Genomic DNA, 24902 nt, shown 5'->3' on the forward strand with positions numbered 1-24902 from the left:
CAAGCAGCACTTCTCCACATTCCTCCTTCCTTTAGGCAGGACTGATCACCAGCTCTCTAACTCTGAACTAGGTAGCTGTAATGGTCTGCAGCCCAGCAGGAGGAAGGAAGGCCAAAAAGAGAGGAGATCCACCATCTTTCAGCCACTCAGTTAAGATTATTTCTGGATGCTCTTTCTAAATGCTGTTCTCTACATACACTTACACCCAAAATGCAATTCATTGGATCTAAGTCAACAAACCCAGTAAGCCCCAAATACCTGATGAAAATCTTTGCCACTGCTTTTACCATCGCCACTGAAATCCACATGCGAAAATAGGCAGCGTAATAAATGCCTGTCTGCCTCAGGACCGTGCCGATTCACAATCTAAAAATATGAAAAAGAGTTTGTACTCAACATTAAGGGAATTAAAAAAAAAAGCAAGACAAATCAATCTCTAGGGCAAAATCCCGTTTCTTTAATGGTTCATTTTGGAATAAGAGTTGCAGGAATTAATGAGATGGAGGTACAAATATTTTATGACATTTCGAAAATGTTTCCTACAGTCACTGGCAAGAAGCACAGAAGAAAAAGCACCAGTAAGTAGCCCTTATAACAGCTTTGGTCAGCATCTACAATGAAAACACCAAGCATAAATGACATGTAAGAATACTTTTGAAGTTTTAAGGCAACAATTTTATAACTGAACTCAACAAGAGCATCACTTTTTCTATGCATTATTTTTACTAAAAAGTAACCTGAAATCTCTCTAACACAGCTGTCACTCTTTACAAAAGTCTACAAGGCAAGGTCCTAAAGCAATTAGTCTATCTTCATATTTTAGCTGCTGCTCCTGCACTCCACTAGTTTCTTGCTCTTCCTCAATTTACCAATGTTTGTACTTGCTATTCCCTCTAACTGAAAAGCTCCAGTTAGCTACAGAACTTGTTCTCTCAGCTCCTTTAGGTTTCTCTCTAAAGTCACCTCATCAGTGAGGTCTTCATAATTACCCTCTCTAAAACAGCAACAAGACCCCTTAACCCTGCTTTCCCCTTTCTCAATTGTACTTACCACCACCTCATTATATGTTTATTTTCTATGTTCTTCGCTAGACTTTTAAGTTTCATGAAAACAGGGAGTTGTGCAGCTGTGTTTGCTTCACATCTAGTCTAGACAAGGGCTTAGCGCACCATATGTGCAGAGTAATCACTGTTTATTAAATGCTACATTAATAAACGATAAATAATATTTATCTACCTACTTTGGGCTAAACTGGTACTGAGCCTCCAGTGGTTTATTCTTCAATAACCCTGATGAAAATTATTCCCATTTTATAGGTGAAGAAGCAGACACTTAAATCAGACACCATGACTCTAAAATTCAATTTATGATTTGAGAAATCCGGATTCTCAGTCCAACTCCAACGCCTATTCTCTTCCTCTGTACCATGGTAATTATGTGATGGCTCACTGAGTTAACTTGTTTCAGTTTTCCCTCATCCAGAAAATGTGATGAGAATCAAGTAAAACCAATGTCTACATTTTCCCACAGACATCTTAAAGTTAAAATCCACATCATCAGATAATAAGAATCTCTGCAACTCTAAAGATTATTGTTAACCTAGTTACATTACAATGTGTTTGTTGGTTTTGTGAGTTCTTATCATTGCTTCAGTTCTATTGAGATTTCTTTTTTTTTGCCTATCCCCTGGAAAGCTGAGACATTACCTTAAACAGCCAAATCCAATTAATTAAAAAGTTACCTATGCTCCAACCAAACAGACCTCACCTTCAAAAGAGCAAAATCATTTAGCTTAACAAATATTTGTCAAATACAAGCTATATACCATTCAAGACACAAGCAAATACAGCAGTAGAGGAGACCAGTTGGTTTCATAGCTTTCATGAAGTACATTTTCATGAGGGGAGGAAAAGTACAGGCAAAGAATTTCTGATAACGTTTAACTGTTGTATGAAAAAAATAAAACAGGGATATGTAACTTTGATGGGAGAGGGGTGGGTGTTACCTCAGAAGAGACCTTCCCTAAAGACGTAATACGTAAGCTGAGACTTCAAGTAAAGACCAACCAGAGAGAGCTGAAAAAATAGCATTTGAGCCCTGCCTGGTATGGCTTCGTTGGTTGGGCACTGTCCTGCAAGGTGAGAGGTTGCCAGTCAGGGGGCACATGCCTGGGTTGTGGGTTTGGTCCCCAGTGGGGGGTTTCAAGAGGCAGCCAATCCATGTGTCTCTCCATCTTTTTCCTTCCCTTCCTCTCTCTCTAAAAAATAAAATCTTGACTACTGGGGGCACAGTAGTATAACAGGACTAAATGGCAATAAAAATACAATGAAGATTTTAAATAATAATGAAATAAAAAATTATAATCTTTTTTAAAAGAATATAAAATGCTTTAAAAAAGAACTATATTTGAGAATGCCAAAGGAAATTAACTGATCATAGTTAATGAACATGCTGACTTATTAAAAAAAAAAATGAAAGAGACATTCCATTAGTCTGCCCATAGTCAAAAAAACACTGAAGTTACTGTTTTAACTAGAATCAGCAAAATTTTACAAATATCCCTTTCTATCCTCACATTTATTTTGATAACATTTTATAATTGCTTCTACAGCTCTTCAATCTTCACAACCCTCATATATAGACAAACAATACCAGGCTGTTATACATAAGTTATTTTGTTTTGTTTTGATGACAAGGTTGTGCCCTGGCTGGTGTGGCTCAGTGTACTGAGTGTCACCTATGGACCGAAATGTGGCTGGTTTGATTCCTGGTCAGGGGACAAGCCTGGGTTGCGGGCCAGGTCCCTGGCTGGGGGAATGTGAGAGGCAACTAGTCGATGTTTCTCTCTCTCTTTCTCCCTCCCTTCCCCTTTCTAAAAATAAACAAATAAAATCTTAAAGGAAAAAAACAGTCAAGGTTGCAATGACTAAAGAGAAATGCCACAAACAACTTTGCTGGCTAGTGACAGGATCTCAAGATAAGCTTTATGGCTACTAGGTGAATGGAATATTCCTTCTGTGATATCATGCTGTCCCTCACTAAGAGCAACTGTGTTTTCTTCTAAAACTAAAGTAGTATTATAAAAACATGATCTTGGGTTGCAAAGATGATGAAACAAGATTTTATTAATCCCATAAGATTAAGCCCTAGACATTGTTACTTAAAATTCATACCGTTCCACCCACTAGGCAGGGAAGACCAATAAAATAATATACCATACAAATAATAAAGCATCTTTATATTTCTTAAGCTTGTTAAATACGTTGGAACACTTTAAATATGCATTCCAGGTTTTCACTGTATTATGTGGATGAGTACTTTGGGATACTTTATAAACAATACCGCATATATTTGAAACAGTTTAATATACTGAAAAGAACATGAAAACAAATCTTTCCAACAAATACAAAGGGTTACTTCCTACACATGAAGCATTGATTTAATGAAAAACATTTCAAATTCTTAAGTAAAAGATGTAGAACTAAGTACATTTTTTGCTATTCTAACCTCTCCAATAATTCTTTTAATTCCATTTTCAACAAGAATTTCTATTTTAAGACGTGGTCCCAATGATATGATAGATAGTTCATTCTTACCACCTCACATGACAAGCCAAATGTAGATTTCCATCTGGGGCTGATAAATCCAGAAATAAAAATGTTCAGGACTGATAAATGTCCCAAAATATATAATTATGTTTTGATCAAATGATGAGTCTGGGGCACAGATAAACCATAAAAAACAGATTGTCCATTTAGAGACCCAGATCAACATACAGAAATTGCAGAAAAACAAAGAGATAGAGCTGAGGTAACAACCAGGTTTAAGGTGCAACTTTTACTGGGGTGGAGAGGAGGAGTGGGGAGAAAATGCAGACTGTAACTGACCAACAAAAATTTAAAAAAGAGAGAGAGAGAGATGTAACTTTTAATGTCTGTGGGCAAATCAGCTAGCCAAAGGAAAATGCTGGAGAAAAAGAATAGGAGGAGGCACCCATTACTAAATATGAAAACAGAAATGGCAGACTAACTTAACACACTCCCCCACCCTCAAGACAGTTTATATGTGAGTAAATAACTGGGTCGATTTAAAGACAAGCAAAAATCCTAACACTCAAAATGGAACCTATCTGAAGAAACTAAAACAGAACAAAGAAACAGACAAGACTGGTACAGAACACACATTTCAAAGGACTTACCCAAATAAACAAGCAGAAGCGTTCAGACAAATAGTATTCCATGCCCTCACAGTTATTACAGAACTTTTTTTTTAAGGGGAAAGTCCTCAAAAACATGTAACACTGGTTCAAAGACAAGATAACAGAAGGAAATGAAAGCAAACTTGCAGTACACTAAGGAAAGAAACATAAGGCAAAAATCTTACAGAAAAGATATCACCTAATAAGCAATATACCAAAATCCATAAAAGATGAAAAGTATTAAAAGAAAATAACAAAAATACCCCTGAACTATTTAAATCTGAAGATTAAAAGGTATGCCACAGCACAGGAAAGGCTGATACAAAATAATCAATACTACAACATAAACATGAGGTTAAAAAACTCCCATTAAAGGAAAATGCACAGGATATTAAGGTTAGGAATAGGTCTAGGCAGGTAAAGTTAGCTAGCTTATCTGCACCAATAAAAATGCCTCCCTTTTTTAAAAAATATTATTTATTTATTTATTTATTTATTTATTTTTAGAGAGGGAAGGGAGGGAGATAGAGAAACATCAATGTGCGGTTGCACATTGCATGTACCCTGCAACCCATGCATGTACCCTGACTGGGAATTGAACCTGTGACACTTTGGTTTGAAGCACGCGCTCAACCCACTGAGCTATGCCAGCCGGGGCGAAATGCCTCCCTTCTAATGATATAACTGATCCTGTTCTCTTTCTCATAAATACCCCCTCTGCTTTTGTCTCCCAATCAGAACATTATTTAGGTTTCTGACTGAATCAATACTTTCTGAATAGCTTTTTGTTTTAAAAAAAATCTCAAATAAATGCTTCTGGCCTTTTATTTCTCAGTTAACAGAAAAAAAAAAAGAACTTAAAGCACTACAATTCATGAAAGCAGCATCAAATGCAATAAAACTCCATAGGCATACACACACCTACTGATATTTCAACATATGAGAGAAACAGTACCTCACTTAAAGAAAGAAATCAAATAGGGACTAGATAATTTTAAGAATTAAAAAAAAATTCGATTAAAGTTCAATTCCCAGCCTAGGCCACATGCCTGGGTTGTGGGGCAGGCCCCCAGTAGAAGGTAAGGGAGAGGCAACCACACATTGTTTTTTCACTCCCTCTTTCTCCCTCCCTTCCTCTCTCTGAAGATGAATAAATAAAATATTTAAAAATATAATAAATAAAATTAAACCACAACCAGAAGTCCTACACCCACATCCCCCAAATAAACAAGAGAAAAAAGTTCCCTACAAGCCCTCTCAATTCTTGGATTTGGTTCAATTAGACACCCATTTCATTTATAAGTTTGTACTTGCATACTTACTTTTATAGCAACTATAACTTATAATGTAAAGGGAAGAGAAACAAATATTTTTAATGCTTGTGACAAGAACTGTTAGGTTTCCTACTTAATTTCATTTAATTCTAACAAGATGCCACGCAAATGATTTTATTCTCATTTTGCAGATGAGGAAAATAAGGTTCAGAGATTTTACTGAGGGTCATGGAACTAATAAGTTATAATAATTTAACAATATATACAATTCTAACTGTGATACTCCATTTGACTTAAAAATGGGAAGGGGGTATACAATCACTAAAACTAAGGTATAATACACTATTTAACTTACTTTTTAAAATGTTTTTAAAGGGGAAGGGAAAGAGAGAGGTAGAAAAATGTCAACGTGTGGTTGCTTCACACACGCACCCTACTGGGTACCTGGCCCACAACCCAGGCATGTGTCCTGACTGGGAATCAAACTGGTGACCCTTTGGTTCACAGCCCACGCTCAATCCACAGAGCTACACCAGCCAGGGCCACTATTTAACTTTCATAAAGGTTGAATACAATGCTCTGTAAGTATAGCCAAAACTACACTTGAGTACAATTATAAAAGGTTGGAGGGGAGGCCACAAAGATTTGAATGAAAATTTCCCCCAAATATACACAAATAAATACCTGAAAAGATGCTCAACATTATTAACTATAAATCAAAACTACAATGATATACCAACCAGTTCACATTAAACAGAATGGCTAAAACAAGAAGACATGAGTATTAGTGATAAGGAAAAACTGGAACCCTCATACACTGCTAGTGGGTATAAAAAGTGATGCAGCACTCTGGAAAACAATCTGATAACTCTCCATAAAGTTACCATATGTGCCAGCAATTCCCTTCTTTGGTTTATTCCCCCAAACTGAAAAATAAACATCCATCCAAAATCTTATCAACAAATGTGGATAGCCATGCTATTTACAACAGCCAAAAAAAGTAGAACAAACTTAACATCTAACTAATGGATAAATAAAGTGTGGAATACCCACACAATGGTCTAAAGTAGTAAGTACTGACACATACTCAATATGATGCTTAAAAGCAAGCTAAATGAAAGAATATAGACACAGGAGTCCACATATAGAATTATTCCACTTATAAAAAATGTCCAAATCCCCACGAGTGGAAAGTAGATTAGTGGCTGCCAGGGGCTAGAGTGAAGAGGAGAAAAAAAAGAACAACTGCTAATGGATTGAGATCATTCTTTTCAGAGTGATGAAAAATTAGAGTTAGATGATGATGGCTAGATGGAGTTAGATGTGGATGTACTAGAAAATACATTTTCCATTTTACAAAGCTGAGTTTTATAGTTTGTGAGATTTATCTCATTTTTAGTAGAAAGAAATGAGACTCGAATTCTGTACAAAACTGGGAGGAGATTATATATTAAGCTGAAAACACCTGAAATAATGGGCAAAAGTTAAGATATTTGTCATGTAACACACCCATATAAATTCCCAACTTTCTTTCTACTACATACTCACTCCTTTAACAGTACTATTTGTTTACTTACATGCTGTATTTCCTGCTGGCTGGCTCGGTAGTTTTTCTTGGTTAAATTGTCCACCAGGTAGCTGATTTGAGACAAGGCCAGCGAGAGCGAGTCAAGATTCATTGCTGGTTGGGGCGGAAGCAGGCGGCCGAGCCCGGCGCAAAATCACCATTATTCCCCTTTAGTCACCTCAGAGGCAGGTTAATGCTTTCTCTGTAATTAGCCTATATCTGGTGTCTGTACAGTGTCTTCAGTTCTTCTTCACCAAGGGTCTTGCTATGATCTGAAACATGGCACCTGTTTTTTTTAAAAAAATTAAGATGTTTAAATTAGTTAAATTTTTATTAGGGAAAAAAATGGTTAAATAACCTTCATTTCTCCATCTTAGTACCTATAATACCAGTAAAGACTTGAAAAAAGAGAAAGAATTAGGATATCTCAACCACTCAGTCTATATTATTTGGTAATTCTATTTACTTATTTCAAAATGATGATTTATACTATACCCTCTTATAAGGAGCAGGAAAGTACTTAAAATGAGAGTTTGTGGAAAGAAACACTCATCTGACATTTTCAATCCCTATTTCCACACTATCTACAACCTAGTTACAAGATTTATTCACTTTATTCCCAGGTACTACTTAGGAATCCGATAGTTTGGTCCTCAAGTTGTACCTTAGGTATTTGAATGGCTGGCTTAAAGGCAGGTAAGAGCTCCAGAATTCAAATTCCTTCCTGCATTATTGAAAACATTTAGAAAAGGAAGCCCAAAGCAGTGATATAGTTAAAATGACAAGTTGCTTATCTTTTTAATTTGAACCACTTGAGAATCAGAGGAATTAGCCTGTATTACCAAAACAAACCCAACACAGCAAGTGTTTTCTTAAGAATCCACCAAGTGCCAGTGCTGAAACACAAAAATCTTTGAAAGCAGGGAACTCAGCTTATCCAGTTTCAACTCCTAAAATGCGCTTGTAAATTTATTATAATCAGAACTGTGTAAACTATAGAAAATTCATAAAGATTAAAAGCCCCTTGGGTAAGGGTATTTAAATGTTTATCTTAACCAATTTCTTAGCAATGGAGAAAGATTACATTGTTTTGTTCTGTTTTCAGAAAGCAAAGGTTCTATCTATGCTCTCTCTCTATATCCTCCTTTAAAAAGGGTAGGTGAGGGATGGGAATGCATCAAGATATTTTTTTGTTCATTCTAAAGCAACATTATTATGAAAAGTTAACAATAAACTGTACTTATAGAACTTGCCTGCTATAAATTCTAAGAATAAATTGTTTCCTTCACATTACACTGGTAGTGAAACTAGCAAAAATCCAAGTTTAAGAACACAACATAATGAGGATATATATACAGGAAAACAAAGGACTTACCAGACTCTTAACAATATTAAGTGGCACACCATTTTCAGAAACTTAAATTGGCAATATTATAAAAAGTGTTAATTGCACTACTCTCGAACTTATAAATTCTACTATTAAGACTGTGTATCCCTTGCCTCAAGAACTCAAAGGAAACAGATTTTCATGGAAGTACCGTTTATCACAGCAAAAATTTAAAAAGTAAAACAGTTAAAAAAAGGGTAACTGCTTAAATCTATTATGGTATATCCAAACAAAGCAGTTACTTAAAAGAATAAAAACTGTTCAGGAAAGATGCTCATTAAGGGAAAAGAGAATAAAAATTTTTAAAGAACTTAAATGATTCCCCTGAATAGGAATATAGAGTACGGAAGCTTTCCCTTTTCACCTTCTTCAGCTTTTAAAGTTGTTTTCCCACAACTATTCACATATTTTCCATCTTCATTTTTTAAAAAGTTTACAAAGAAAGGGGGAATGGAAGATTTGGGGTAAAATAGATGAAAGAGAACTCATATAACTCAACAACGAAAAACCCTCCAAACTAAAAACTGAGCAGAGGATCTGAATAAACCCTTCTCCCAAGAATATATATAGATGGCCAACAGACATATACAAAGATGCACACATCTAATAATGATTACACATAATTTAAAAAGGCAATAGATTTCATGATAGGTTAAGAGTTTGGAAGACAGAAAGTTTCTCTTTGCTAAGAATTTATATTAAAATTGCTGACACAGCCTTGGCTGGTATGGCTCAGTGAACTGAGCACCAGCCTGCGAACCACAGGGTTGCCGGTTCAGTTCCCAGTCAGGACACATGCCTGGGTTACGGGCGTGTTAGGGGCGTGTGAGAGGCAACACACGTCGATGTTTCTCTCCCTCTCTTTCTCTCTTTCTCCCCTAAAAATAAAATCTTTAAAAATAAAATGCTGACACAAAGAAACAACAAAATAACTTCACCATGACATGGATGCTATGATGGCCTGTTATTATTTTACTTATGGTACAGTATGAATTCAGCAAAACAAGGGCTGAATAACTTTCCAAGAAACAATTCCTCAAATACAACTGAGATCTCTGCAGTTCAACTCTTGATATCAAGAGCCCTATGGCAAGGACTACAGCCACTCCACATTAACATCTAAAAGTGCTAAAAATAAAAATACTATGTAATACAAGTTTCAACAAGCCAATCTTCATTATCTTGGTAAATGTACACATGAAACTAATGACCAGTTCTGAGCCCTCGCCTTATTTGATCTAGTGACAACAGCCTTTCATCAACCGAAGTAGAACACTTATGCCCTGGATGATGTGGCTCAGTGGATTGAGCACTGGCCTGTGAACTAAAAGGTTACAGGTTAGATTTCTGGTCAGGGCCATGCCTGGGTTGCAGGCCAGGTCCCCAGGTGGGGGTATGCCAGAGGCAAATGATTGATGCACCTCTCAGACATCGATGTTCCTTCCTCTCCATCTCTCCCTCCTTTTCTCTCTAAAAATAAATAAAATATTTTAAAAAGAAAAAGAAACCTAGGACTAAAGACCCAAGATTCAGCATCTTGTTCTCCACATGTCCTGCAACACAAACACTGGTGTATTGCTCTAAAAAAACAATGTACTAAGAAAAACGAGGCCACAGAACATGCTCAACTTTTGGCTAACAGAAAAAAGAAGGCCAAAGAAAAATGCCAGGAACAGCCAAGAGATGGTGTCCTCTCTGACAGCATCTACCTCTAAGTCTGAGTCCAGTCGAAAATGAGATTTTCTAAGAGGAACAAATAAATAAGGGGGGGGGGGGGGGGGAAGCTCCTGTCCTTCCCCCTCAATGATGATGCACCCATACAAAGGCTTCTTCATCTCAGTCAATGCCAACTCCATCCTCAAAGTTACTTAGGCCCAAATCCTAGAAGCCTTCCCACTCCCCCTTTAGTTCCACCTATAAAATGAATCCTGAATCTAGTCATTTCTTACCACCTCTTACAGCTTTGATAATGAATAGTGAGGACTATTCTCTCTCACTTGGATTACTACATTAACTTCTTAAATTATCTTTTACTTCTACCTTTACTCCCTACAGTCTATTCTCAACAGAAGCCAGAGAAAAATATTTTTCAAATATAAAAACTGAGGTCATCCTGTGCTCAAAACCCTCCACTGACTCATACTAGAAACCTGAGCCCTCATAAGGGCCTATGAACAAACACACCTTTACAGGAGAATCTAGCCATGGTACCCTTGTGGCTTCCCTTTTCCACTGTGTACTTCCTCACTCAGTTCTCTAGCCACAATGACCTCCTTACTTCTTCTCCAGCACGCTCTCACCTTTAAGCCTTACATCAGCTGATACCCCTGCTTGGAATGCTCTTCCTTCAGATAACTACTGCATGGCTATTTTACTTCTTCAAGTCTATAGATAAATGTCATCTCCTCAGTGATGATCACCCTGACCTCAAAATTGCAGCCCCCCCCACCATTTTTTCCATGTCACATCACCTGTATATTTGCTTTTTAAATAAACATTAATTTTGTATCAAGTCTTAACAGTCCAAAAAAGGCTACCAGCCCTAGTCAGTGTGGCTCAGTTGGCTGGAATGTCATCCCACAAACTGGGGTCACAGGTTCAATTCTAAGTCAGGGTAAATGCTTAGGTTGTGGGTTCAGCCCCCAGTTGGGCATGTACGGGTGGCAGCTAATCCAATGTTTTTCTCTCCCGTTGATGTTTCTCTCCCTGTCTGTCCCTCTCTCTAAAAATAAAGTCTAATTTTTAAAAATCCAAAATTTATAAGAAACATGAAAGACCCTAAATAGTCAAAGAATGAGGAAAAAGTACAAAAAAACTGGAGGCATCACGCTTCCCGGTTTTAAACTATACTACAAAGCACCTTGGCTGGTGTAGCTCAGTGGGTTGATCAAGGGCTGCGAACCAAAGGGTCACTGGTTCGATTCCCAGTCAGGGCACATGCCTGGGTTGCAGGCCAGGTCCCCAGTGGGGGTCATGTGAGAGGCAACCACACACTGATGTTTTTCTCCCTCTCCTTCTCCCTCCCTTACCCTCTCTCTAAAAATGGAACAGAAGAGAAACCGAAATTAAAGAGTTAAACCTAAGACCTGATACTAGCCCTGTGGCTCAGCTGGTTGAAGGTGCATGACTGGAAGGAAGAGCCTGCGGGGGAAGAGGAGGAAGAGGAGTGGGGAGAGAGCAGGAGAAGAGAGGTGGAGGAACAGGGGAGTGGGGCAGCATGTGAGTCAGCTGTACCCCTACAAGATGGGGTACAATGGACAGAGAGCTTTGATCCACTGGACAGGTGGATGTGGCTTTTTGGATTCCCTCTCAGGGCATATGCCTGGGTTGTGGGTTCAGACCCCGGGCACATACAAGAGGCAACCAACCAATCAATGTTTCTCTTGTACGTCAATGAACCTCTCCCTCTTTTACTCCCTCCCTTCCCCTCTAAAAATAAACAGCTAAAAAGACCTGATACCATAAAACTACTAGAAGAAAAACACAGGGAAAAAGTTCCCGGACATTGGCCTTAGCAATAATTTTTTTGGATATGACACCAAAAGCAACAACAACAAAAAAAATCAAGTGAGACTACATCAAATGTAAAAGCTTCTGCACAATGAAAGATACAATTAAAATGACAACCTATGAATGAGAGAATATTCATGTATCAGATAAGGGTTAATATCCAAAATTTATAAAGAACTCATGCATTGTTTTTGCAATAAAAACAAAATCAGATTTAAAATGGGCAAAGGAACTAAATAGGCATTTTTCCAAAAAAGATACTCATTGGCAAACAGGTACATGAAAGATGCTAAAAATCACTGATCATCGGGGATGTGCAAATCAAAACCAGAATATCACCTCACACCTGCAAGAATGGCTATCAACAAGAAGAGTAAATGTTGACAAGGATTTGGAAAAAAGGGAACCCTTGTGCACTTGTTGTGGGAGTGTAAATTGGTTCAACCAGTACGGAGAACAGTGACATTTCCTCAAAAATTTAAAAACAGCCCTGGCCAGTGTAGCTCAGTTGGTTGGGTGTTATCCCACAAACTGAGAGATCTCAGGTTCAATTTCCATCAGGACACATACAAAAGAACCAATCAATATTTCTCTCACATCAATGGTTCCTTCCCTTTTTCTACTCCCTTCCCCTCTCCGAAATCAGTGAGCATGTCCTTGAGGGAGGATAAAAAAAAAAAGAAATAAAATTTTTTAAATTTAAAAATAAAATCATATGAGGCACACACACATAAAACACTAATATACTATTCAGCCACGAGAAAAAAGGAAATTCCACCACTTGCAGCATGGATGGACCCCTAAAGACATTCTGCTAAGTGAGATAAATCAGACAAATAAAGTATTATCAAAGGCAAGTAGGGTATGATATCCATTATATGTGGAATCTTGGGGGGGGTGGGGGGGGGAAGACTGGTCATTGCCTGAGAAAGGGGAGGAGTGTACAAAATGGGTAAATGTGGTCAAAAGGTACAAGCTTCCAGTTAGAATATACATCCTGGGGATGTAATAAGCAGTAAGATGGCTATAATTAGAGTAAATCTTCAGTTCTCGTCACAAAGAATTCTTTTTTGTAACTACGTGTGGTGATTGATGTGAACTAGACTTATTGTGGTGATTATTTTGCATATTTGTCCACATGAAATGTTAGCTGTATTTCAATAATATATTAAAAACTAAACTTCAAAACAAAAACAAAAACAAAAACAAAAAACAGGGTGAAATGGTGGTTTACCAGGGGGTGAGGGAATGGGTGTTTAAGGATACATACTTGTAAATAGCAAGTCAGTCCTAGAGACCTAAAACATAATACAGTGATTATAGACAAAAAACAAAACAACCCCAAAACACTGTATTATAAACATTAAACTTGTTAAGAGGTCTTAACTGTTTCCACAACCAGAAGAAATGATAATTACATGAAGTGTTGGAGGTATTAGCTAATGCTACAATGGCAATCACGTTGCAGTAAAGTAGTATCAAATCAGTATGTTGTACATCTTAAAAGTTACACAATATTACATGTTGATTATCTCTCAAGAAGAAATGTCTTAGCCCTGGCCAGTGTGCCTCAGTTGGTTGAAGCATCATCCTGTAAACTAGGAGGTCATGGGTTCCTAGGTATCTGTTTGGTCCCCAGTCCCCAGCTATGACATGTATAAGAGTCAACCAATTGATGTTTCTCCCTTCCCCTCTCTCTAAAATCAATAAGCGTGTCTTTGGGTGAGTATATATTCATATTCATTTTTAAAGTCACCCCCCCCCCCATAAAAAAGAGTATTTACCACCCTGGCTGGTGTGGCTCAGTGATTGAGTGCTGGCCCGCAAGCCAAAGGGTCACCGTTTGAATTCCCAGGAAAGACACGTGTCTGGGTTGCAGGCCAGGTCCCCAGGTGGGGGTGCACAAGAGGGAACCACACATTGATGTTCCTCTCCCTCTCTTTCTCCCTCCCTTCTCCTCTATCTAAAAATAAATAAAATCTTAAAAAAAAGAGCATTTACCCTCAAAAATTTAAAGTTAAATTTTTAAATGGCACTAAAAAGGTTTTAAATGTATCATGTTATATATGCAAATGAGATTTCTATGTAGCCCTTTTAAGCATAAAACTAACATAAACCTGATTACAGAAACAAGCTTAAATTCATTAAACTTTGAAAATATTTTTGATCAAAAAATTTACTATTATCATCCCTTATTTTATCAGGGTTATATAAAATGTCCCAAATGATCCCCTTCTAGTTTACTCCATTGCACCATATAAACATCATCTGCTAAATGTAGCCCTCCTATTAATTCAAATATTTGATACTATATACATTAGATGCTATAAAAACCACCAAAGTAAACACTCATTTGAAGCAACTAATAGAGTAAGTAAAGAATTTACGATAATGCTACGTGACTAAGATAATTGTGTGTAAGAATGAGGAGGAAGAGGGAAGCTATTTAAAATGCTGATTCCTGCCCTGGCTGGTATGGCTCAGTAGATTGAGCTCCAGCCTGTGAATCAAGGGGTTGCTGTTAAATTCCTAATCTACGGCACATGCCTGTGTTGTGGGCCAGGTCCGCAGTGGGGGTGTGTGCAAGAGGCAACCACACATTCGTGTTTCTTTCCCTCTGTTCTCTGTCCCTTCCCCTCTCTAAAAATAAATAAAGTCTTTTTTTAAAAATGCTGATTCCTAAGAACCACCCTACATCAAAAGAATCAAAATTCTTGGGGAAAGAGAATAGGACATGCTGAACACACTCTGCAGGTGATTTTAGTTTATATTAATGTTTGAGAACCACTTTAATAGCTCTGGGAAATGTTTAAGAAAAGTATACACTGAACCTTGTTGCAATCACTAAAAAAGAAGTTAGAAGGACTGCAAAATCTCTATGGGGGAAAATCAAGTTACGGAAAAGCATTCTGTGTATGTCTTTATATGCATAGTATCTAGGATACAAATAACTATCTGAAAGCTTAAAATAAAGAGGCTGAGAAATGAACTGAACCTTTTTTCTCTACTGAAAGACAGTTTTCTTCTTTCTTTCTTTCTTTTTTAAAGATTTGGTTGCTTGCTTCTCACATGCCCTCAAATGCAGGCATGTACCCTGACCGGAAGTGAACCAGTGACCTTTTGGTTCCTAAGTCAGCACTCAATACACTGAGCTACACCAGCCAGGGTGAAAAATAACTTTCAAAAACAAAATATTAGGTCAATAAAGTTTTGCAGATTCCAAGATTCTCTATACAAAACTCCAGTTACCACATGCACTGTGTAGAAAAGAGGTAACATAAAAGGCCTAAGATTGCTATCCTAGAAAGATTTGCCAGTTTGGCCCTTGGCCCCTTGGCTGGTGTCAGAACTTGGATTTTAGAAGCAAACTAGTAAGAGTGGCTGGCTAACTGCCTAAACTGTTTAAAAAATAAAAGTGGTTTATGTTGAACACCTGCTTTCCCTATGGAAACTCACAATTTTTGGCAGAAGGTCCCAATAACAACTCTAGGTACTTGTGAGGAATAAGGAAGGAAGTGTAGAAAAAGGAGTCATCACCAAATACATAGTAACATTTCCAGACCAAGCACCTCGGTTCCGTTCTTCTTCTAACATGAAACAACTGAGGAAGAGAGAGTTTGAAGGGCAAGAAGAAATAAATTCAGTTTGGGACTTGTGTGGAGTAAGGCATACAGATGTAATCCAATGGGCAGCTGGATTTAAAGTCTGGAGCATACAAAATGTGGCCTGCAAACAGATCTGGAAGTCACCAATCAACACATAGATGAGATCACCTGGGAGAACTGCAGAATCTATACGAGAGGGCCAAGAGAGTCCTAAGGAAGCTTAGTATTCAGAGAATACTAAGAAAAACATAGAAAAACAATAAAAGGGTTGCCATAGAGGTCGAAGAAACTTAAGAGTGCATAGTAACAACAACAGAAACCAAGGAGAGGAGTAAAACCTAGGAACACATAGCATCCCTACAACAGTTCCAAGAACAAATCTTTGGGAAATGTTCATTGTGTAGGCAATCTCTGAAATAACCCCAATGATCTCTGCCTAAGATTCACACCCTTATGTAAATCCCCTTCCCTTAAGTGTAGCTTTGAAAAAGGGTAACACAAAGTCATTTCCAAGATTAAATTATGAAAGACTAACTTGTTTACCTCTCTCTAGGCCTGTACTAAGAGAAGATGTCAAGTTATGAGTAACCCTACAGAGACGGGACATGAGACAAGAAACTGAAGTCTCCCAACCAATAGCCAAGCTAGCAAGGATTTGAGAAGCCTGCCAACTGCCACACAGGTGAGTCTGTAAGATCTCCCCACCCTTCAGGCTTAAGATGACTATAGCCTGTGGGTGCCTGCATTACAACTTTGTGAAAGATACTGAGTCAGAATCATCTAGCCAAACTGCCTGTGAAATAATAAAGAGCAAGAAAATTTTAAATAGATAAATTTGGGAGTAATTTGTTATGCAGCAACTGCTCACTAATATAGTCATAGTCTATGGAAAACATGGGGAAGGTATTTTAAAAGATACAGTTGGCAATGCAAAAAGTTGTATTAGTAAATATCAGAATTAGCAAATAGATCATTGACGGCCTTCAAGAAAGGAAGTTAGTAGTCACTACGATGCAGGCCAAGGTGCCTCCATAAAGGGGACAAAAGCATCAGGTACTAAGACAGGTCTTAGTTCAATCCTCTGCCTGCAAAACCTCCCACACCACTTCAGATCGCCTAGAGACAGACTGATCTGCTGATCTACCTCCAATCCCCCTTCAATATGTATGATGCACTATAAAATTGTTCACTATTGTTTCATGTGTATTATTACCCTTCCAATCAGTTCCTGGAGTTCCACATCCCTTCCTCACCAACATTCCCAGCCAACCAGCTTTGAGGGCACTAAAAACTTGACAGAACCAGGTAAACCCAATACCAAAATTCAATTTGTAGGTCCCTAAAATGCAATTTGACTAGACTTAACAGAAAACAAAATGTAGTCAAAGTTTAAGAATTATCTTCCACCTTCATCGTCCATCAGAGATGAAGGCCATTTTCCATGACACTTCTGGTTGATTCGTCTTTAACTGTAATAGCATCGTTATTTTATGCATCATTAAGAAAGTTTACTTGGCAGCATTTTTTCTATGACGTGATGCAACCCAATTTCAAAGATGTTAACATACTGAAAATCTATCTGTTTTACAGTCAGCAAAATAAGGTGTTCTTTTTCCTTCTGTAGTCGTTCACATATGCCACTGTAAAATTAAATTTTAAGTAACTTGTGATTTACACCCACAATTGGATCTAGAGTAAATAAAATAACCCTGACAACAAATCTGAATGTCAACAGTATTTACTGAGATAGACTAGAGGGCAACATAATCTCCAAAAGCATTTTGAAATGCGTAGACGTGGGAGAGCCACTGGCATCTGAGAATTAGAGATGCAATAACAATAAACAACTAGCAAGGAAGGAAGACAGCAACACCACCAAAAAAAAACTATCCTGCCCAAATACGAATAGAGAAAAGTGGCTTTTGCATCCACTTTCTATAGGGTAGGTTCCAGATGTAAACACCTCAAATTTGGCTTTCCACTAAGCTAACACAAAACCCAGCACAACTCAAATCAACCAGATGGTAAGAAATGGTATGTGGCTTATGTGAAGTGGTGACCAGAACTTATCAGAGAAACAGTTTAAGCATTACTATTATGTGTTTTAACCTAGTCAAACATTTGTTGCGCACTTACTGCATATCAGATATTTGAGGTACATCAGTGAATAGACATACATACATCCCTGCACTACCAATGGAGAGAGAAATATTAATCATAAGAAATTATAAAGCCCTGGCTGGTGTAGCTCAATGGATTGAGTACCAGCCTGTAAACTAGAGGGTCGCAGATCGGATTTCCAGCCAGGACACACGCCTGGGTTACAGGCCAGGTCCCTGGTGGGGGGCATGTGAGAAGCGACCTCACACTGATGTTTTTCTCCCTTTTTCCCTCCCTTCCCCTCTGTCTAAAAATAAATAAATAAAATCTTAAAAAAAAAAAGAAAGAAAGAATAAAAGCATTATGTGTGAATAATCCAAATCATGGGCATCCCAAACCTATTCATTTCTGGACTTAGAAAGGCCTTACATAAACATTTTTTTTTTAACCCAGCTGGCAAGGGATAAGAATATATTCAAGGGCATAATGGTCAACAAGTAGTAAATTGGTTTCAAATGAAAACTTTGCCAAGGATAAAAACAAATGAATCAAGAGTTGACTTGCTTCATGATTATGTCACTGCACTTTAAACAAGCATTTTATTCATGTATTTATTAAATGAAACTTTAACACTAACTTTTAAGGAACGTTTAATAGCCTATGTGGTTATCTTCAGAATTTTACAAGAATTAATCCAATCCATCTATTGGTATAGTTCAAAATATTGCAAACAACCCTCCCTTTTTTAAAGATTATACTTATTTATTTTTGGGAAGAGAGGAAGGGAAGGAGAAAGAGGAAGAGAAACATCAATATGTGGCCTCTCATGTGCCTCTTACTGGGAACCTGGCCTGCAACCCAGACATGTGCCCTGACTGGGAATCGAACCAGTGACCCTTTAGTTCCCAGGCCAGCACTCAATCCACTAAGCCACACCAGCCAGGGCAAATAAACCCTTTATTCTTAAAGGGGGGAAAAGTGAAGAGAGTCAGAAAAGCATGCTTACTCCAAAATCAGATCTCTTAACCACCACCCTGACCAGTGTGGCTCACTTGGTCAGGCACCATCCTGCAAACCAAAAGTATACCCAGTCTGTGGATTGGTTAACTCTTGGTTATGACACAAGCCTGGGTCACAAGTTTGGTCTAGGTCAAGGCATGTAAGAGAGGCAAGTGATTGCTGTTTCTCTCTCACATGGATGTTTCTCACCTCCCCCACAAAAGGGAGGAAGGGGGAGAAGGGAAGGGAAGAGGAAGGGAAGGCAGGGGAAGGGAAAGAGGAGAGAAGAGAAAAAGAAAAAGTAAGTTACCACCCTGGTCAGGTAGCTCAGTTGATTTAGAGTGCCATCCCAATATGCCAAGATTGTAGGGATCCCCAGTCAGGGTTCATACAAGTATCAACCAATGCATAAATAAGTGGAATGACAAATCAATGCCCACCTGTCTCCTTCCCTAAAATTAATTTTTAAAAATAAGTTACCAAGTTCTTGTTTGAAATTAACAGAATACTGTATTCAGAAGCACGTTCCCAGCAGTATTTGCAAAATTATCAAGCTATGCAGTATATAACATATGCAAGTAAAAAATAACGGAGTGTCCTTAAGCTACTTTAAAAATAACTACACCAAGAGAAAACTCACTCAAATATCTGTCAGAATTCAATTTATAATGCCGAAAAGTATTTTAAAACTTGTTTCTCCATCCTTTGCACATCTCTCAACAGAAGTGCAAGTTTCATTACACTGAGGTTAAGTAATGACCACTCACAATAATTTAACAAAAAAAAGATCATCTTTTTGCCAGGCTGGAGTTTTACATAAATTTTCACACTGAAGAAATGAATAACTCAAATTGTGTATCTTATCCTCTAAAAATTGATATGGAAATAAACCTGTATTTGCTTTGGTCACAACTAAAAAAATTTTATCCAATAAAAATATTGGGAGTAATCTGCAAGATATATATGTCATTATGCTGTACAGATCTTAAATTTATGTAGTGCTGTATGTCAACCGTATTTTAATACTGGGGAGGGATCATGTTAGGAGTAAAGAAAAAATCCCCCTAGGTAGCTCAGGAAATTGACAACATATAAACAGATTAACTCTAGATTCATGGAGATAGTCATGATGTTCTAAAAAAATTCAATCTACTAAATGAAAGTGAATCCTGAACTACAAAATCAACCACTCAAAATTTTAGTTGCATGACAAACTTTCTGCCTTTAAAAAAACAAGTGGGTGACCACATACAGTATTCTGACTTTTTTGATGATCAAATTTATAGATCTTTCTTTTCCTTATATTGAATTCAAGCAGTTTGGAAGACAGAATGAACATCAGAGCTAGAGTAGAAAAATCTGATGTGACCTTAAACTAAATCACCTCATTTTCCTAGACTTTTGTTTCCTAAAGGATGTTACCATAATTCTGTATGACTACCTTTCAAAGTTCACCCACTTAAACATGCCAACATAATTGTAAGTACAAAGCTCCAAGAAAAAGTATATGCTCTCAAAGAACAAAATTCAGGGTATACTCATTTCCAAGAATACGATGGAGTGCAACAAAGAAAGTATTATTCAATTAACATTTAGAGCAATTGTATACATGTTTGGAGGAAGGAACAACTCCTTGCCCACCATTAGATGAGACAGAAAGCTTACAATGCAATATAAGCTTTGGTATACATGGTATTGCTAAGTGAAACTGGCCAAGAAAAATGCAAGAAATTAATTTTGCTTAAGAACATCAGAGAAAATATTTATAGACAGTACATTTGAGCTTGCACTTGTATAATAGATGTTTTGGTAGATATGAACATTGATATTCCAGATAAGAGGAGCAAAGATGTACTTGGAAGCCTCTGTGTAACAGTCTTTTTGACTGAAGCATGAAATACTAATATACTGTCTCAAGTAGGAAGGAATGAACATACAACTCCAGGCTAAGGTACTTGAACTTTTGGGCAGAGGATGGCTATTTTTCAAACCAATGATTTAGGTGGCAAGTTGGTAGTAATGTAAAGAACTAACTGTACTTGGAGAACCTTTACAGTTAGGATGCATTCACATGTTACTTATATAATAAAAAAACCCAACAAACAAAGATGGGGAAAAGATACTGGAAATTAATTAGGAAACTACTGTGAAAAAGACAAAGGACTTAAAACAAAGGGTTAACTATTCTTATGATGGGTCTACACAAAATTTAAAAAGTGACACTGTGCCCTGGCAGGTATCTCAGCTGCTTCGAACGTCACCCCCAATATGCCAAGGTTGGGTTCCATCACCAGTCACGGCACATACAAGAAGCAACCAATGAATGCATAAATAAGGGGAATAGCAAACTGATGTTTCTCTCTAAAATCTGTAAGTAAAAATTAAAAATATAAAAGGCAAAATATTGAGCTTTTAAGAGAAAGCTTAAGAACAGTAAAATGGTCTCTTTCAAAATGTTTTTATTCCATTTTATATTTCTTTTCCCACCTACTTCGTATTTCATACAATTCAGTCCAAACAGCTTACAAAACAAACAAACCAAAAAAACCTTCTCATTCTATATTTCAGGAATTTCCTTCTAGCAGCTGTAACAAAATTTACCAAGACAGTCTATCCTGGAGGTTTATGCTAACCCTTCCAGCCTTAAAGACAGAAATGCATTTCTTAAATCTACACTCTACACTCCCAAAGGCTGCATTTTCTTTAATCTCCACTCAGGTGTCAGATAAAGTCTATACCTCAAATTACTGACTTCTCAAACAATGCTTTTCAAAGAATAATGTGTTTTACTTGCTTTACTTGGGTATGAGTGAAAAGTACACTGACATCAACTATTGTGTATGCATAGGGCACAACAGGTTTTGAGCTCATTTTAGCTTTGAAACATGCTTCTTAAAAATTGTGCAAACAGAAAAGGAACTGCAGGATTTTTCTACATACAATATAAGGTCTTAAAATAAAACTCAGTGGGATGCTATCTTAAAACTGTGCAGCAGGAAGTTCAGTTTGGTCAAAAGACCATTTTAGAAATGCTTTGGCTAATATTTTTTAATGACTTGTAAATTAGCTTTGTTCTTTTATAAAAGAATATACTACACTCATAAATTACAGTATTTCAAATTGGCAGGCTACAATTTTTGTTAATTCAAGAAGCATAAACATCTTACAAAAATTAATGTCTTAAAATATTTGAGCATTCAGTTAGAATTATTGTGGACAAATTTCCTTCCATGGCATTGAGTGCCAAAGATCTGTTACCTCGCAGAATAAAATGAAATAAAGATTCAAGTTCATAAATTTAAGCTAGCTAAAAAAAGAAAGCTTTCCATAGCTAGACCTGCATGCATCACAAAAAAACACTTGGAAAAAGTAACACACAAGAATAATGTGAGATTAGCTTTAAGCATGTCTTTAAGAGATAAGCATTTCCCCTTCTGTCCTGCAGGTGTTTTGTTTTGTTTTGCTTTGCTTTGCTTTGTTTTGAATGACTTCATGTCAAGCCGGGAGGGTGTCCCAGGACCTAGCCTGACAAGACCCGAGTGCTAGAGCCGGGATTTAAACGCCAGCAGAAACAGAGACGGGAAGAAACCGCGCCAGGGATCCATCGGCACGAGTTCGAACCCAGAGCGTGGCAACGCCACTCCACCTCGCCGCAAAGCGCTGCCTTCGAACTTCCAAGGTTACTACCTTAGGCAGGAAAGGGAACGTCAGTTATTCATGGCCAAGGCTTTCTTTGTACCTCGATTTTAACCTTAAGCTTCCACTGAAGGACCTGGGACCCACCCACACTTGTTGAAAACTGACAAACTCTCCAAACAAGTCGGCAAGCTCCACAAACTACCAACTTAGAGCACAGCACGGGGCCCAAAACTCGATGTCTACTCAGACAAGGCGACGACCTGCAGCCCCCAGAACCTGACCCAACCGCCACCACACTCCTCACCAGCAGCCAAACGCGGGGCCGCCGACCCTCGGGCGGGTGGGAACGTCAGCCTGGCCCCGGGTGACGTGCGAACCCAAGCGCCTCCACGGAAACAAGTGTCTTCTTCATCTGTTTGACCCACTTCCTAATCTTCTGCCCGCCCCGCCGTGTCTTCACCCACGTATCTCTATCCCTCCTAACAGGTTGTCATAAAGGGAGTGCTCGGAATTCTTATTCACAGAAAATACCCACCCCATTCATTCACGTTCGACTGTTCAAATACATCCTGGCAAGACAGGTGAACTTAGGAAAACGAGGGGGGCAGGGGTCGGAGTGCAGCGTGGCCCCCAGCCTCCAGGCAGAGCCCCGACGGCCGCGGAGTCCGAGCCCGGTGACGGCTCACAGTGACTCCGGGGGACTCTCCTTCTCCAGGTCCCCTCCGAACACATCTTCGCACCCCGGGACGTTAGGTCTTCCTTCCTTTCCGCCCGAGCGGCGGAGCGTGCGGGGGGGAGGGGGGCGGGCGGCTCACCGCCCGCGTGAGCCCGGCGGGGCGAACCCCGAAAGCGCCCCTCTCGGTCCGCGCGACTCCGCCGCCGCCAGCCGCTCCGAGACCCGCGCCGAGCGCTCCGGCGGCGCTCGGCTCACCGGGGCGACGCTTCGCCCGCCGCGGGGAGAGGAGCCGGTCCCGGCGCCGCGGAGAGTGTGAGCGCCCGGGCGCGAGTGGAACAAAACCCGCGGCCCGAAGTCCTGAGCAAGTGCCCGCGCCCGCCCCTCCCACCCGCGGGCACCCGAAACAGCCCGGGCTGCCAACGTGCCGGGGCCGGGCGGCGCGGGGCGGCAGCGCCGGGGAACGGGGGCCGGGGCCCGGGGCCCGAGCCGCCAGCCCCTGGTCCCGGGAGCTAGGCCGCCCGCGTCCGGGAGTCCGGGCAGGAAAGGGCAGTTGAGGAGCTCGTGGGGTCTCCGGAGGGTCCAGCCCGCGCGAAGCCAGGCCGGGCCGCCGGAATCACCGCCGCCGGCGCCCTCCGAGTCGCCAGGCCCGGCCCGGGCCACCGGGTGGCACCCCGCGCTCTGCCCTGCGCTTCGTGGAGCCCTCGCCCCGACCTCCTCTCTTCAGAGCCCGCAGGCTCCGCCCGCCGGGAGGAGAGTCCGCCCTCGTCCGCCTCGCCACTTCCCCGTCCCGACTGCCCCTCACTCCGCGGAGCTCCGGAAAACGCTCCCGATGGCCCCAGGACCACCCCCGCCGCTCCCCTCACCGGCACCCGCGTGCCCGGCTGACGCCGCCAGACGGCCCCAGCCCCTGACCCCAAGCCGCCTCACCTCAGGCGGCTCCGGCGGCGCTGGACACAGGAAACTCCTGGGTCCCCCGACTCCGGCTCTCCTCGACCCCCTCTTCGGTTAACTCCGCTTGTTTCTCTACAAAATGGCGCCGGAGGTCGCGCGCTCACGTCGCGGCCTTTCCCCTCCTCGTTCTCGTTCCATCATTTGCTGCCCGCCGAGGAGGGATGGCCCCCGCACCAGCCAATGACTGTAAACCGCCCATATCCCCCACCCAATCACCGTCAGGTGCCCGCGGATTTAAACCAATCACACACTATCACTTGCAGAAGTCAAGGAAGAAACCAGGATCTTGCTAGCAACTACCAATCCGGACTCCCACTTCGCAGGCTTCGGCCAATTGCCGCTCACGAGTCCCTAGGGACTGGCTCGGAGCCTTCGCGCCTGCGCTCGAGCGAGGACCAATCGGGAGATGCACAGAACTTCGATTTGGGGTTTCACGGACTTCCCACCTGCCCTGGAGGTCCTACCAATGGGGGCTTAGCATTGCCCCTAAGAAACAATAAATAAGGGAGGGGCCCATAAACCCTCGCCACTCTGCGCGGGAACTACTTTGAAGTTAGACTTAAACAGCCTTCGTTCACTCTCCTACCTCTTTCGAAGTGTCAAGTCTCGTAGACTGCGGGGCTTCCCAAGCTTAAACATTCCATGCCCCTCCCCTCGTGTCCCCTGGGCGTGGAACACCAAGCGCCAGAAAACAAGCCAGCCTGTAACTTAAGTAGTGACGCTCTGCAGCCCAGAATATATAGTGTTTCCCCACACACACCCCCCAACCCGCCCCACTTTTGTCGCAAAAGTAGTGCATCTTCTGTCACTTACGGCGCACCAGGAGGAGCAGTGCATGCTGGGAAATGTAGTCTCCTTAGGCGCCACTTTCTTCGAGACAACTTTATCCATTGCAGAAGGGATGTCTTACAAGAGAGAGACCCTGGAGGCTAGGGTTCTCTTTTTGGCTTACGACTTGTATTGGTATCATAAATGATACTTGAGGCCTTTACGCTC

General features: G+C 40.1%; 1 protein-coding gene across 8 annotated transcripts in view; it reads right to left on the bottom strand.

Moving 5' to 3' along the window:
- Positions 1-24656, bottom strand: part of CNOT1 (CCR4-NOT transcription complex subunit 1) — a 72751-nt gene extending 48095 nt beyond the window's left edge. For 5 of the 8 annotated variants that reach the window (XM_028502141.2, XM_028502133.2, XM_028502136.2 and 2 more), the window contains exons 1-3: positions 23883-24025; positions 7050-7325; positions 259-366 (exon numbers count right to left, since the gene is read on the bottom strand). In XM_028502141.2, the coding sequence (XP_028357942.1) occupies positions 259-366; positions 7050-7151 (210 nt within the window). In that variant the 5' untranslated portion in view covers positions 7152-7325; positions 23883-24025. Of the gene's footprint in view, positions 1-258; positions 367-7049; positions 7326-23882; positions 24026-24492 lie in introns of those variants that run through there. The other 3 variants (XM_028502138.2, XM_028502137.2, XM_028502134.2) reach the window with 3 other exon arrangements.
- Positions 24657-24902: the final 246 nt, after the last annotated feature.

Source organism: Phyllostomus discolor, chromosome 12, assembly GCF_004126475.2.
Source record: "Phyllostomus discolor isolate MPI-MPIP mPhyDis1 chromosome 12, mPhyDis1.pri.v3, whole genome shotgun sequence".
Lineage (NCBI taxonomy): Eukaryota > Metazoa > Chordata > Mammalia > Chiroptera > Phyllostomidae > Phyllostomus > Phyllostomus discolor.